This window comes from Saccharomyces kudriavzevii (genome assembly GCF_947243775.1).
Source record: "Saccharomyces kudriavzevii IFO 1802 strain IFO1802 genome assembly, chromosome: 2".
In the NCBI taxonomy this organism is placed as follows: domain Eukaryota; kingdom Fungi; phylum Ascomycota; class Saccharomycetes; order Saccharomycetales; family Saccharomycetaceae; genus Saccharomyces; species Saccharomyces kudriavzevii.
This window is the reverse complement of record NC_079273.1, coordinates 327301-341734: the sequence shown is the minus strand read 5'-3', so window position 1 is coordinate 341734 and position 14434 is coordinate 327301. Positions and strand designations below refer to the sequence as shown.

The window sequence follows — 14434 nt, the reverse complement described above, 5'->3', positions numbered from 1 at the left end:
CCCACTCACCGCAAGTATTGGTAACAACTGTAAACAGAAGTCTTATCCTTTGCACAGATGTAAATACTGTAGAGGAAAAGAGCCATCTTCAAAATAGGCATTGGAAGGTGAGTGACACAAGCTGAAAAGGTATTTAGTACTCGCACATCGCCCTCATTTCTATTTTTTTTTGAAACATTTGTTATACAGGTCATATAGTGCAAAAATATGCTAGATGGAGAAGATTTTGTAGAGCATAATGATATTCTATCATCACCGACAAAAAGCAGGAATGCGACTCCAAAAAGACTCGATACACACGGGGAAAAATCACTGAGGAGGATACACTCATCAAAGAAGAACTTATTGGAAAGAATCTCGCTTGCTGACAACGAAACTAGAAGCGTATCTGGGGATCTGATAGTTGAACCTAGCACTCCAAGCAAAGTTCCTCGTAAACGTGGAAGACCAAGGAAGATACGGGAGGAATCAAACCGCGGAATCTTGGAAGTCGAAGAAGATATCAATGTTTCTAGAAAGAAAAGGAGACCACGTAAGGATAGATCAGATAATGGCGATCAAGAAAGTAGGACTTCTAACAGCAAGCAGATGATGGAAGAGGAGGACAGAGAAGGAACTGAAAAAGCCGAAAATATACCCATAGCGGCCCTTCCAATGCATAAAGAACCTGCAGCCTCATCAAATAATGACAGTTTCCCGTCGAACTCAGTGGGGTCACTGGAACCTGAAACACCATCAAAGAAGCATTTCACCACTAATCATGATTTTACCTCACCTCTAAAGCAGATTATAATGAACAATCTGAAAGAATATAAAGATACAACGTCCCCAGGTAAATTGACATTGAGTAGAAATTTCACTCCAACCCCTGTACCGAAGAATAAAAAGCTTTTCCAAACTTCAGAAACCAGAGGGGTAAGCTCATTTTTAGATACGTTTGAAGGTTATTTTGACCAAAGAAAAATTGTCAGAACCAGTGCAAAGTCAAGGCACACAATGTCAATGGCTCCTGATGTCACTAGAGAAGAATTTTCCCTGGTGTCAAACCTCCTCAATGAAAATTTTCAGAAACGTCCAAGATTAAAGTTATTCGAAATTCAGAAAAAAATGTTTCCCCAATATTGGTTTGAATTGACTCAAGGTTTCTCATTATTATTTTATGGCGTAGGCTCTAAACGCAATTTTTTAGAAGAGTTTGCCATTGACTATTTGTCTCCTAAAATTACATTCTCACAATTAGCTTACGACAATGAATTGCAACAAAATGAACCAGAAAATGCGATTCCATGCCTTATATTGAATGGCTACAACCCTAGCTGCAACTATCGTGACGTCTTCAAAGAAATAAGCGATCTTCTGGTCCCCGCTGAATTGACCAGAAGCGAAACCAAATACTGGGGCAACCACGTAATCTTACAGATTCAGAAGATGATTGATTTCTACAAGAGTCAACCTTTAGATATCAAATTGATCCTTGTGGTGCACAATCTGGATGGCCCTAGCATAAGAAAAAACACTTTCCAGACAATGCTAAGTTACCTCTCCGTCATCAGACAGATTGCAATAGTTGCCTCTACAGATCATATATACGCTCCTCTTCTCTGGGATAACATGAAGGCCCAAAACTATAACTTTGTCTTTCACGACATTTCAAATTATGAGCCGTCAACTATCGAGTCCACGTTCCAAGACGTAATGAAGATGGGCAAGAGTGACACTAGCAGCGGCGCTGAAGGTGCTAAATATGTCTTACAGTCACTTACCGTCAACTCCAAAAAAATGTACAAGCTTCTCATAGAAACCCAAATGCAAAACATGGGCAACCTATCCGCTACCACGGGGCCAAAACGCGGTACTCAAAGAACCGGAGTGGAGCTTAAACTTTTCAATCATCTATGTGCCGCAGATTTTATCGCCTCCAATGAAATAGCTCTAAGATCAATGCTCAGAGAGTTCATTGAACATAAAATGGCCAATATCACTAAAAACAACTCGGGAGTGGAAATAATTTGGGTGCCATACACGTATGCAGAGCTGGAAAAACTGGTAGAAACAGTCCTAAATACTTTATAGATAGTATAAATGTCACGAACAATTGTAAAGGTACTGAACTTATTATACGGTTTCCCAATCCTATATTACTAAAGAGTGCAATTTTAAACCCCATACTAAACTCTTCCTAAACCCTGATTTTAGGACGGGTAATGAAACTTTGGGCTTAAAGAAAATTCTGCCCTATTTTGATTTTCTTAGTTCTCTCAAATAAACCCAGATAATTCAAATGTACCCTAATTTTAGCTCATTAACCGAAAAAACCTGAAAAATACTGAATAAAAGCCATTATTCTACAACCCCCCCTTTCTTGAACGTGCAAATCGATCTCATTGTTGGATCATATTGATGCTCGGGAGCAAAGCAACATAGGAAATCATAGAGGTCATTTTTGCTGCCATTCTTTTTTTGCTGTTACGTTTTTCCAAGTTTTTGTTTTCATTCCTGTCGCCTGTTTATCTTCTTCCTAACTAGCATTGATCATGTCGATCACGAACGGTACTTCAAGAAGCGTTTCAGCAATGGGCCACCCGGCAGTAGAGAGGTACACTCCGGGAGACATTGTCTGCGTGGGCACACATAAAGTTGAGATTGTGAATTATCTAGCAGAAGGTGGCTTTGCTCAAATTTACGTGGTGAAGTTTTTAGAGTATCTAAATGAATTTGATAATGCGGCGAGTGTTCCCTTGAAGATTGGTGACCTGGCATGCCTGAAAAGAGTTTTAGTTCATGATGAGAATGGGTTGAACGAGATGAGAAATGAAGTAGAAGTGATGAAGAAGTTGAAGGGCGCCGCAAATGTGGTGCAGTACTATGATTCCAACGCCTCCCGTCGTCGTGATGGCGTTCAAGGGTTCGAGGTTCTTTTACTGATGGAATTGTGTCCAAACAAATCCTTGCTAGACTATATGAACCAGCGATTGTCAACCAAGCTAACAGAAACTGAAATTGTGAAAATCATGTATGATGTTGCCCTTTCGATCTCACAAATGCATTATCTTCCGGTTCCCTTGATTCATCGTGATATCAAGATCGAAAATGTTTTAGTGGATGCCAAGGACAGTTTTAAATTGGCTGATTTCGGGTCCACGTCAACATGTTTCCCCATTGTTACGACTCATCAAGACATTGCTCTTTTGACTCAAAACATCTACGTCCACACCACCCCTCAATATAGGTCTCCTGAAATGATTGATCTTTACCGATGCTTGCCCATAAACGAAAAGTCTGACATATGGGCACTGGGAATTTTCCTCTATAAATTGTTATTTTTCACCACTCCTTTTGAGATGACAGGGCAATTTGCTATATTACATTCTAAATATGAGTTTCCCGTGAATAAGTACTCATCAAAACTTATCAATTTAATCATCATAATGCTGGCGGAGAATCCAAATTTGAGACCGAATATCTATCAGGTGTTGTGTCATTTATGCGATATTTTGAATGTCGAAGTGCCAATCGAGGATAAATATGCGGAGGGTCCATACAACTTCGCTAGATATACACAATTCCAGAATAAACTGCAAAACGTTCAGTTGCAAATGTACCAACTGCAACAAAAGAAGATAGTGCAAAATAGCAAGTTGAGTGACTCAGAAGAAAACTTATTGAACGATATGTTTCTCTCCTCTTTTGAAATCTCTTCTAAACTTCCCATGAATGCGAGTGATGGTCCTATGACAGTTTCCAGAAAAGCATCCCAGAACGTCAATAAAGAAATGGAAGAAAAGAAGGAGAGTCCTTCTGATCAGAAAAAATCTGCGATGTCTGAAGAAAAGGCGTCGAAAATTGCTCCTAATATTATCGATGTCGGTACATCAAAAGATACGCAAGAAATCAATACAGTTCAATCTCCAAGAATAGAAGACAAGTCGATTTTTGAAAATAAAACTCCTGGTGAGTTATATTATCCAAGTGTAAGCGAACTAGACACCTATTTGGACAAAGAATTGGTCAAACAGCCGAGCGATCCGACTGTTTCTGAAAAAAGTCCTCGTTTGAATACGCAATCACTTCCCCAGAGACAAAAGAGCACAAGTTCTTACTCTTCTGGAGGGAGATCGATGAAGAGCACATCTTATGGAGCAGCAACTATCGGGTCAGACGAGGTATTGACGAACGAAAAAACTGCTGGTATCAATAAAATGAAACAGCATAAATCAAATAATCCTTTTCCAAAAATGAATGTCCCATATCATTCTTCAAATGAATTGAGTAACGACGCCAGTAACTTCTTCCTTGAAGAACAGAAACAAGGCCAAAGATACCAGCAAGCGCAAAATCAAACGGGGACGCAAGGAAATATCTATCCAGAAGAGGCTCAATATCAATCTAGGGTAGAACAGCATCAGCAACAACAAGATCAATCTCAAGCACCCGCTAATTACAATCAAAGAGCGTTTTACACAGGAAGAGATCGGGCTACTAGTAAGCCTATGCAGTTGAATGGAACTGTTGTGGGTGATAGCGGCAATAGAAGAATCAATTTTCAGAGTGTTCCTCAAAACTACCCTGCTAACTCTCAGTCGGGGTATCTTCCAGGTCAAAACTCCTCTGCAATTCCGGTCGCAAGGCCGGTTATCTCCATGAATCAGCAGCAGGCGCAGCAGATCCAAGCACAGCAGATTCAGGTCAAGCAGCAAATGCAAGCCCAACAGCAGATGCAGATATCTAATGTAAATAATACCGCCAATTACGTCTCCGAAAGGGCAAACCAAACTACAGATGATATCAGAACTCCTCAGATGAGTGAACAAGTTGCAACAAGCAATCCTGTCAGTGAACCAATGCATTCGTCCACCAAAAGTGAAGGTCTTCTCATTGAACTGTCACCACTAAAAGAAGATGCAAACAAGCAGTCTTTTCAAGATAAGGATGTATCCCAACCTGCTGGGATGGAAGATGTGGGGGTTCAAGCAAATAAGGATCTGAGCAACCATCGAAATGGCGTCCTAAATTTAAGTCTGAATGAAATGGACTTATCAAGAGACGACACTGGCGCTGCCGTCTCTTCATTTTCTTCGTCTTCTTCTTCTTCCTCCATTCAACCAGGTAAGCTTTCTGGACGTAAAGGCTCTAACAAAAGGAACAAATTTTCAACAGAAGATTTAGAAGACAGTATTGTTTCCAGTGAGAGTATTGATATTGATTTGGATGACGCGAGAAGGGGAACCCCCTCTGAAAGAAGGCCGCTTCATAATGAAAGAGGACATAAAGACTTGTCGAGATCAGGCGATGCTAATAAGCCTAATCAATTTAAGAACAGGGACTTGAGCAGTGTATCCACAAGACAACCACGCCAGTCGTTGGATTTAAACTTCCAAGAGGTAAATTTGTCCTCTCCAACATTGACTCAAGAGCATAGAAACAAAAATGACTCATCTGCCCCACAATCACACCACTCACATAGAGTACCACCCCATACTTCCACCGCAATAAGTGAGAATAAGCGCCACAGTACTGGTCATGACTCATCAACTCGGTTGAGTGCTAAGCATGAGGCACATAGGACCAGTTCTAAGCCAAGACATGATTTGGAAAGATACAGGCAATCGAAGGATAGGGACAGTAACAGCAGTATTACTATTAGTACATCGACTCCATCAGAAATGAGAAAATCCTTTGCTAGGGCTCGCCAATCACTCGACTTGGAAAGAGTTCGACGTGAAACGATGGCAAGTAATGGAACCAGTAGTGGTGGTAGTAGCGGGAAAAGAAGGTCTTTTTTCTCAGTATTCAGAAGCGAGAAGTGATTTAAGAAATAAGGCACAAACAAGCCATATATATATATATATACATCGTTATACAAAGAGGTGTAGACTATCCATATATCTTCCTCGACAATTAAATTGATAGAACAATAACTAACACATATACTGAGTATCAAACTTACCGTGCTAGATGACGTTTGCTCCTGACGCGCTTAACGAAAAGCGCTTATGCGATCAAAAGTAATAGTACTTGTAATTCAAGGAAGAGATGATACCACTTTAACAGAACTAAAGAATTTAGAAGCCCGCGGAAACTGAGGACAAGATATATCATAATAATTAATTATGATGCAGCATAAAAACTCGATGGTGTACATACCCACCACGAAGGAAACTAAAAGACGTAACGGGAAATCAGGAGGGATACTAAATGCCATTGAAGAGTTGGTTGAAAAGCTTTATTGGACTTACTACATACACTTACCTTTTTACTTAATGGCCTCCATTGATTCATTTTTCCTTCATGTGTTTTTCCTCACGATCTTTAGCTTAAGTTTCTTCGGTATAATGAAATATTGTTTCCTTTGAAACGTTAGATGTATTGTTATTCGGTAGCACGAGCTTAAGCCAAAGAAGACGTAGAAAACTGCGAGAGAATACCATGGAGAATATCATTTACATAACTATACACGTGATATATAGACTAATAAATGCCTGTGGCTATGGAACACAATTTAGAACAGTTGATGCTCTTTTGAAAATGGCATCGTTTGGAATGAGATCGAATTCATCACTTGACGCAATAAAAAGAGTACTAACAACAGCACTATTGCGAATAGCTGCAGTCAACTGGAAAGAGAACTGAAGATATTATTCGTGTTCAGACATGGCAGAAGCGATATTAGAAAGCATTACTATTCCTGCGGTTCTTTCAAAGGATGAGTGTATTTACTGCTTTGAGTCTCCTTATAATGAGTCACTAGCCCTCAACGCATCTCCCAAGCATTTTTTGAACATATGTTTAGATTGTTTCCAGGCTGTTTGCAATAGGCATCTCCCGCTACATTCCAAGGTCACAAAACATGCATGTGGATCGATCCATTCCAATTATTTAACTATTGCTAAAGTGGAAAAATCAAAGCAAGAAGACGCACAAGAAAACAATAATAACAAAAAGATAAAACTACAAGTTATTGAGAAATCAGAAGACGAGACTCATGACACTTTTTGGAGTTTGCAAAAATTTAACGGTGAAAACGTGCCCAGAACTGTACTTTTAGAATCAACAGAGACGAACGTTTCTTCGACGTCCTTAGAGAAGATTGAAAAAATAATAAGGGCAAAATCACAGGATTTCGAAGATAAAAAGAATTCGTGGGAGTTAGAAATCAGCACTTGCCCTCATACGGAAAACTTCCAGATTCCTGCTAAGCCTGAAGATGCTGTGAATATGAACCAATGCTCTTCATGCGACCTGACCCAAAATCTGTGGTTCTGCCTACATTGTGGCAACATAGGATGTGGTAGAGAGCAAATCGGGATTGATGGTCACTCTCATGCTTTGGATCATTATCGTAACAATAGTAATCACCCCTTGGCAATCAAATTAGGTTCATTAAGCTCTTCAACTTATGACTTGTACTGCTATGCCTGTGACGATGAGACTAGATTTCCAGATAATGTAAACTTGGGTGCTGCATTGCAAATATACGGAATCAATATACAAGAGAAGATTGCGGATGAAAAAACCCTAGTCCAGTTACAAGTAGAACAGAACGAAAACTGGCAATTCAGAATGGTCGATTCTAGTGGTAAAGAATTTAAAAGATTATTGCCAAACAAAGATTATGGCTGTGGCCTGATCAATTTGGGTAATTCATGCTACTTAAATTCGGTCTTGCAAAGTTTATTAAATGGTGGCGTCCCAAATTGGTCTTTAGATTTTTTAGGAAGTGAATTCCCATTGGACGTTGTCTATCCTGCAAGTAATTTGAAATGTCAGTGGATTAAGTTACTAAATGCTATGAAGTGTGAACCAGAAATTTATCCGAATGGTATCAAGCCCACCACTTTCAAAAAGTGTGTAGGCAAAAGTCATGAAGAGTTTAGCTCCAATAGACAGCAGGACGCAATGGAATTTTTAACTTTCCTTTCGGACCTATTGGACAGGAAGTTTTTTTCCGACAGTTCATCAGCTGATTCGAATCCAAACGACTTGGTTAGGTTTATGATGGAGGATAGATTACAGTGTAATAAATGTGGGAAAGTCAAATACTCATATGAACCAGCAGAGGCTATACAGCTTCCCTTAGAAGAAAATGACGACCCTCAAGATTTGCTGGAGATAATTAAAGCGTATTTTGAAGGGCAAACAATTGAATTCAAATGTGCCAACTGTAAAGAAACAGTCACAGCGAACAAAAGACCTGGTTTCAAATCACTTCCACCAACACTCGTTTTAAATCCGATAAGAATTAAATTGCAGAATTGGATTCCTGTCAAGACAAGTAATGAACTTTCTTTACCAGGTTTAAGTGATAAAGACGATGTGCTTGATCTTTCATCTTATTTATCACAAGGATTTAACCCACAGGCGGAGGATCTATTGCCTGACGAGGACGAAAGCGACACAAAGTTTACCCCAAACCAATGCAGCATTTCTCAATTAATTGAAATGGGGTTTACTCAAAACGCCAGTGCGCGTGCTCTATTCAACACAGGTAACCAAGATGCTGAGAGCGCCATGAATTGGTTATTTCAACATATGGACGACCCTGATTTAAATGATTCCTTTGTTGCGCCTCCTACTAACCTCAAAAAAGATGAAACGGAAGTTGATGAGACCTCACTAACTTCAATATTATCTATGGGACTAAATCCTAATTTATGTCGTAAAGCTTTGATACTTAACAATGGCGATGTCAACCGCAGCGTGGAGTGGATCTTCAACAATATGGATGATGACGGAAGATTGCCTGATCCTGAAGGACCAACTGGACGGCAACAACGAAAACAAAAGGATCTGGGCTATTCGACTTCTAGACCTTACGCTTTAACTGCGGTTGTTTGTCATAAGGGAAATTCTGCTCACTCAGGTCATTATGTTGTCTTTATCCGTAAATTAGTGGCAGGTGAATGGAAATGGGTCCTTTATAATGATGAAAAATTGGTTGTTGCCGAAAGCATTGAAGATATGAAAACAAATGGTTACATTTATTTCTATACAAGATGCTAAAAGAAATGTTTACTCGCACATATATATATATATGTATATTTATATGTATATTGTACGTGTGTGGACAAGCTTAGCTACCCTAAGGATTTCCATATAGTTCAATATCAATAGTAAGCCATTCCATCACCTCTTATTTAGTCTTTTTTTTCTTTTTTTTTTTGGTGCTGTTACACTCGCCGCTAAAAAAATCAAAATGAAGACTAGAAAAGAGTACCTTGTTAAATGAAACAAGAAGCAAGACAAGCAAACGATAGTCAATCCCAATAAGAAGAGAATCAGCTGGCTTGGTACTTTATTTTTTATTTGACCTCACTACAATCACACGTACGGCGCGTTTGAAATAATATTTTGAGAAATGAATTACATGGCTTATGATTATGATCCCCAACATTCGTTGGAAACATCCTTCAACAATTTGGCGTTTCATCCACATCAACAATCGCAGCAACAAGCTTTATACGAAGCCAGCGAGAATGATGGTAGATCAGGGTTGATGAACCCTTTAGTGCAGGCGAATAAATTGAATAATTCCATGATTCCTCAAGGTTCATCGGCTAGTCCATTAACAGGTCAACATAGCTTGAATGGTACGGCAAACTTCAATATGCCTGCATCAATGAATACCTATAATTACCAGAATATACCACAAGGACCTATCAGAAATACTCTCAGTCATAATAATATTATGAATGGGGCAACTGCTAATGACTATTGGCTGGATCCAATGAGTAATATGACAAATACCAAGGATACTAATGGAAATCCTAATGACTCAATGTCCTCGATGTCCAATATGACTGCTAAGACCTCAATCAACAGCACAGCATTTAAGAATTCATTTGCTCCTTTCAATCACGTGACGCCGCTTTCAATCAATAACGTTAACAGCAATCAGACAAATTCGAATAAAGATGACAGAATGGAAACAATGGAGGTGAAATTGCAAATCAAAGAGACCCAAATCGAATCACTCGAGAATGAAATTCAAAAGCTAAAAAAAATTTTCAACGAGGGTTTAAACTACAAGCAAAATGAATATAAGTACGAAAGGGAAAACTCCCATATACCCCAGACTTTTGTTTTGCCAGCTTCATTAGAAGTGATATTTAGAAAGTTATCTTCTTCACTGCGTGCGAAGGAGAAAGAGTTAGCAGAGGTGAAAGAAAATTTGGAAAGTATATTGACTGCACTGGCGTTGAACCCAACAAATTCAGTGACCAAGTATGGGAGATACGACGCCGAGTCGATTGCTCATAAGATGGTGGTCAGGCTAGAAAATTTGACCAACGAAAATAGAGAAATGGCCAAGATGTTAGCTTATGGCAGATCAAAGGAAACTCAGATCGAACTGCAGCTAGCTAAAAAGGAAAATCTAGAGTTGAGAGAAAAGATAGCATCTTTAGAGGCTCAACTGGCTTTGAAGAAAACTTCAAACGAAAACACTGCTAATTGAAAGAAATTTTCTTATCATCAAGGAGAAAAATATAGCTAATGTTACAAAAAAGAATAATATGCACCTACATATGCATATATATATATATATCTATATATATATATATATATAAATTTATGAAAGCTTTTTTAAAAAGGAAGAAAAGGACTGTTTCCTTCTTTTGCCTGAAGAATTCGTCAATGGCACTTTTTTGAAAATGTAATTAATCAGATCATTGAAGTATAATTTCTTCATTCAGAACGGCACTTTTTAAGTATTTTTATATGGCTTCTCAAATATCTTTCCATGTTGATTTTCCAAGAATATCAAACAGTAATCTTTGAATTACATTTTGGACCTCATAAATTTTCTACACGTGAAAGTAGATGTTTCTATAAGAACCTAGGTGGTAAATCGCCGGGGCTTGTTCCCAATACCGTCTCCATTTCGCTAGTTTTTTACAGGCAACAACGTACTTCCAATACAGAAAATTTCAAAAATGAAATATCGGTAGACTTTCTTTCTAAATTTTATATAATACATTTAGTAGCGCTTCATTTAATTATGTTACTTAACTTTTAACGCTATTTTAGTTCAATGGACGGAATATCCACTTTTCTCTGCGCGTTACAGAGACGTACGGCTGAAGATTCGGCGCTGCATCACCTTGATAGCATTTCTGGAAGGAACATAGATATGCCCTTGAGAAAAGGCGTTGATGCAGCAAATTGCAAAACGTAGCCTATCACATGCAGCCACAACATATATCGATTAAACAGAGGCAACACAAAACGTTAGCAATGGCTGAGCAGCAGTCGCCACAATTGCAACAGCAACAGCAATCATTTCTTGGCGGTGGTGGCCCTTGTTGTATGTAGATGGGTTGCGGTTGTGGTTGGTAATACATTGGTTGTGCCTGATAGTACTGGTGTCTCATTGAAATCTAGTGTGTTCTCTTTTATGACCGAGGATGATGCTTTTCTTTACTAATTTAAGACATTAAAAAGTAATTGAAGTTACTACATTATGTAGCTGCGAGTATATACTCGTATTTTTATACATAATCAATATTTACCAGAAAACCACTATTCGAGGCTGAAATGCGCTAGCCTATAAATAAGAACAATCCTGCATTGCGGCACCGGAACGGAACATAAAGCTTACAGAAATGCCAAGAGAACTCTCAAGGATTTATCTGCTGCGGCACCGTGGTGGCTTATTAATACCGCCATTAGCGGCGACTCAGCTCAGCCTCAACTATGCAAGATCTGTCCTTCAAGCCTCCGCTCCGATAAATCACAGTTGAGTTACAAAAAAAGGTCTTACCCGGATTCGAACCGGGGTTGTCCGGATCAAAACCGAAAGTGATAACCACTACACTATAAAACCCACTATTTCTGTTGACGGCTCAGCATTGAAGCAACCCTATTCCTCAAAAGAATGCCAACGGTTCATCTTGTTGGAACAATAACTAAATATCTGTTGGAACAATAATCAACTATCCATCAATTACTAGTACGACTGATTAGTACATTCAATCACGTAGCTAGAAGATTATCATATACGGTGTTAAGAAGATGACAAAAATTATTAGACCAGTGAAATAAGATTCAGAACAGTCATCAAATTTAGTGGAAGCTGAAGTGCAAGGATTGATAATGCAATAGGATCAATGAATAAAGACGTATAAAATGAAGAAAGGAATAAGAATAAGATTATGTAAAAGTGTTGATTCCCTTTCGTGGATTCCTAAATCCATGAGGAGAACTTTTAGTATTCTATATACATAATATTATTAACCTTATCAAAAATGGAATCCCAACAAATGTCACAAGATTTTAATGATCAATAATATCAATCAATTGTTGTCCTAATAATTGACAGATAGTTGATTATTGTTCCAACAGACACATCTTCTTTTTCGATATAGCGGAGTGTCATGATCAACCTCCTAGGTACGTACCTATGATTGTATTGATACTTTCATGGGTACTTTTATGAATACTTTCCTGCTTTTTGCCTTACATATTTCCCAACTAAATGTATGCTCCATCCGAGCTTGCAAATATAGTCATGCGACATTCTTCCCTCCACCAAAGCGCGTTCAGAAGCCCATAGAGAAGCAATAACGTATCTATATATTTGAAGAAGTAGAATAAAACTAAAAACAGTTTGTAGTTAGTATATATGTATTTCTTAATACTTATTAAACTCGTCTAACCCGCGCCAGTAGCCTTGGTCCCATTCCCACATGAATTCACTGTCTTTCTTAGCGGAAATGTATTCAGCTCTTCTTTGTGATTTCCAAGAATGCCATCTGCCAATCAGAGAATTGTCAAACGTTCTGAAGGCAATCATATCGTCTACGGCCATATTGATACCATCCTCAAATCTCCAATGTTCGAATTTCTTGCCTTTACCGTCCCAATAAACCTTGTGTTCTTGGATTATTGAATCTATTTTCCTTTTGTCGATTTTCAAATCATGACCATGAGGACGTTTTGGTAAGTTCCCTTTTTGCATCATCGGCGCTAAACCCCATTCACCTCCATCACCGTATTCAAATTGCAAGGTCCAGAAAAACCAACCCCAGCTGGCCACATGAGAAAAGACATCCACTTGAGCTTGTACGTACTTTTGGACTGTCGAATCCCGATCACTAGATGTCCTGTTCCAAGTTTGTCCATCAAGAACGCCAGAGAATTCACCAACGGTATAGTCAGCATCTGCACGAGGGAAGTTTACAGTGTTGATTAAATCTTTTATTATAGTATTGGCATCTTTGGACCTATCAGAATCAGAAAAACAACGGTATACATGAGAATCAATGACCACAGTTTCGCTGAATTTTTTCTCTTTGACCCAGTCTGCCCATTGTTGGGGCCACCAGCCATCGGATATTACTACAGGTAAACCAGGTTGAAGCTTTTCGATGATGTTAATCGCTTCCGAATAGTAGAATTTTTGACCCTTAGGATTATTAGCAAAGCACGCTTCATTAACAACTTGAATTCCAATGATGTTTTCATTTTTCAAAGTCATTGTTGTAATAATTGCAGGCAAAATTTCTTTGTAAACTTTAGTCATATACTTTTCCTTGTGGAAAAACTCAGCTTCGCCATTCTTGAGGCCACTGTGAGAGTCACAATTGGCGCCTCCTGGTAGGCCATGTAAATCTATCAATACACCTATGTTGTGTTCCTTGGCCGTGCTTATTAATCCTGCAAGCTGTTGCCAAGGTCTGGCTAATTCATAAACGTTCTTCAACGGGGCAAAAGGTAACGAGTCTAAATGTTTCCCGTCTTCAACATGCCAGTATCCAATTGGAATACGTAGTGCCGTAATATGAGCATCTTTGGAGAGCCAATCCCAGTCGATTCGATCAATATATTTCTTGTAGTGATCACTTAACATTTTTGCAACGTCTTTAGCGGAATGTTTTTTCAATTGGTGAGAAATGGCATCAAATTCACAGTCGTATTCCTTGCCATCTACCGTACACACAGTTTCTTTAGAAAAAATCCATGGTTCGAGCACGAACAATGCCCCCAAGTTTACACCATAATTATAACGGTACTTGTAGATAGTTGATTCGTCGAGGTCCTTTGAAGATGGTAGTTTTGGTAGTGTAGTTGAAAGCTCTTTACCGCCCTTTTCAGAAATTTTGAAATGCTCAAATTTGTTTTTAAGTGAACCGATCATTTTCTGTAGATCCCTAGGACTGTTACTTATTCTTGTGGAGATATTGCTTTTTCATGGATTAATTTTTCACTTAGTTGTACTCCCAAGTTAGTTTTAAATTATCCCCAAACTACAAAACTCCCTTATTTTAACTTTTTCAGCCTCCAAAAAAAATACTGAAGGATGCGAGGTTCGAACTCGCGCGGACAACCGTCCAACAGATCTTAAGTCTGCCGCCTTAGACCACTCGGCCAACCCTCCATACAAATTCATGTCAATTTTCACAGCAATAAAAATGTTATTGAATGCAGAAGAATTTTC

At 38.7% G+C, this 14434-nt stretch overlaps 7 protein-coding genes and 2 non-coding genes across 9 annotated transcripts; 5 read left to right on the top strand and 4 right to left on the bottom strand.

Moving 5' to 3' along the window:
- Positions 1-207: 207 nt before the first annotated feature.
- On the top strand, positions 208-2073 carry ORC2 (origin recognition complex subunit 2; the record flags this gene model as incomplete). The annotated part of the gene is made up of 1 exon (XM_056228526.1): positions 208-2073. The coding sequence occupies one exon, from the start codon at positions 208-210 to the stop codon at positions 2071-2073; it is 1866 nt and encodes a 621-aa protein (XP_056086052.1).
- Positions 2074-2534: 461 nt separating this feature from the next.
- On the top strand, positions 2535-5807 carry AKL1 (serine/threonine protein kinase AKL1; the record flags this gene model as incomplete). The annotated part of the gene is made up of 1 exon (XM_056228515.1): positions 2535-5807. One exon carries the CDS (start codon positions 2535-2537, stop codon positions 5805-5807), a length of 3273 nt encoding a protein of 1090 aa, XP_056086051.1.
- Positions 5808-6110: 303 nt separating this feature from the next.
- Positions 6111-6353, top strand: TSC3 (Tsc3p; the record flags this gene model as incomplete). The annotated part of the gene is made up of 1 exon (XM_056228504.1): positions 6111-6353. One exon carries the CDS (start codon positions 6111-6113, stop codon positions 6351-6353), a length of 243 nt encoding a protein of 80 aa, XP_056086050.1.
- A 298-nt stretch (positions 6354-6651) lies between these two features.
- On the top strand, positions 6652-9000 carry UBP14 (ubiquitin-specific protease UBP14; the record flags this gene model as incomplete). The annotated part of the gene is made up of 1 exon (XM_056228493.1): positions 6652-9000. One exon carries the CDS (start codon positions 6652-6654, stop codon positions 8998-9000), a length of 2349 nt encoding a protein of 782 aa, XP_056086049.1.
- Positions 9001-9355: 355 nt separating this feature from the next.
- MUM2 (Mum2p) lies at positions 9356-10453 on the top strand (the record flags this gene model as incomplete). Its single annotated transcript, XM_056228481.1, has 1 exon — positions 9356-10453. The coding sequence occupies one exon, from the start codon at positions 9356-9358 to the stop codon at positions 10451-10453; it is 1098 nt and encodes a 365-aa protein (XP_056086048.1).
- A 724-nt stretch (positions 10454-11177) lies between these two features.
- MNC1 (Mnc1p) lies at positions 11178-11369 on the bottom strand (the record flags this gene model as incomplete). The annotated part of the gene is made up of 1 exon (XM_056228470.1): positions 11178-11369. One exon carries the CDS (start codon positions 11367-11369, stop codon positions 11178-11180), a length of 192 nt encoding a protein of 63 aa, XP_056086047.1.
- Positions 11370-11749: 380 nt separating this feature from the next.
- Positions 11750-11821, bottom strand: Skdi_2.trna9Q. Its single transcript has one exon. It is a non-coding gene; the product is annotated as a tRNA-Gln (tRNA).
- Positions 11822-12628: 807 nt separating this feature from the next.
- Positions 12629-14134, bottom strand: MRX18 (17-beta-hydroxysteroid dehydrogenase-like protein; the record flags this gene model as incomplete). Its single annotated transcript, XM_056228459.1, has 1 exon — positions 12629-14134. The coding sequence occupies one exon, from the start codon at positions 14132-14134 to the stop codon at positions 12629-12631; it is 1506 nt and encodes a 501-aa protein (XP_056086046.1).
- Positions 14135-14290: 156 nt separating this feature from the next.
- Positions 14291-14374, bottom strand: Skdi_2.trna8L. Its single transcript has one exon. It is a non-coding gene; the product is annotated as a tRNA-Leu (tRNA).
- Positions 14375-14434: the final 60 nt, after the last annotated feature.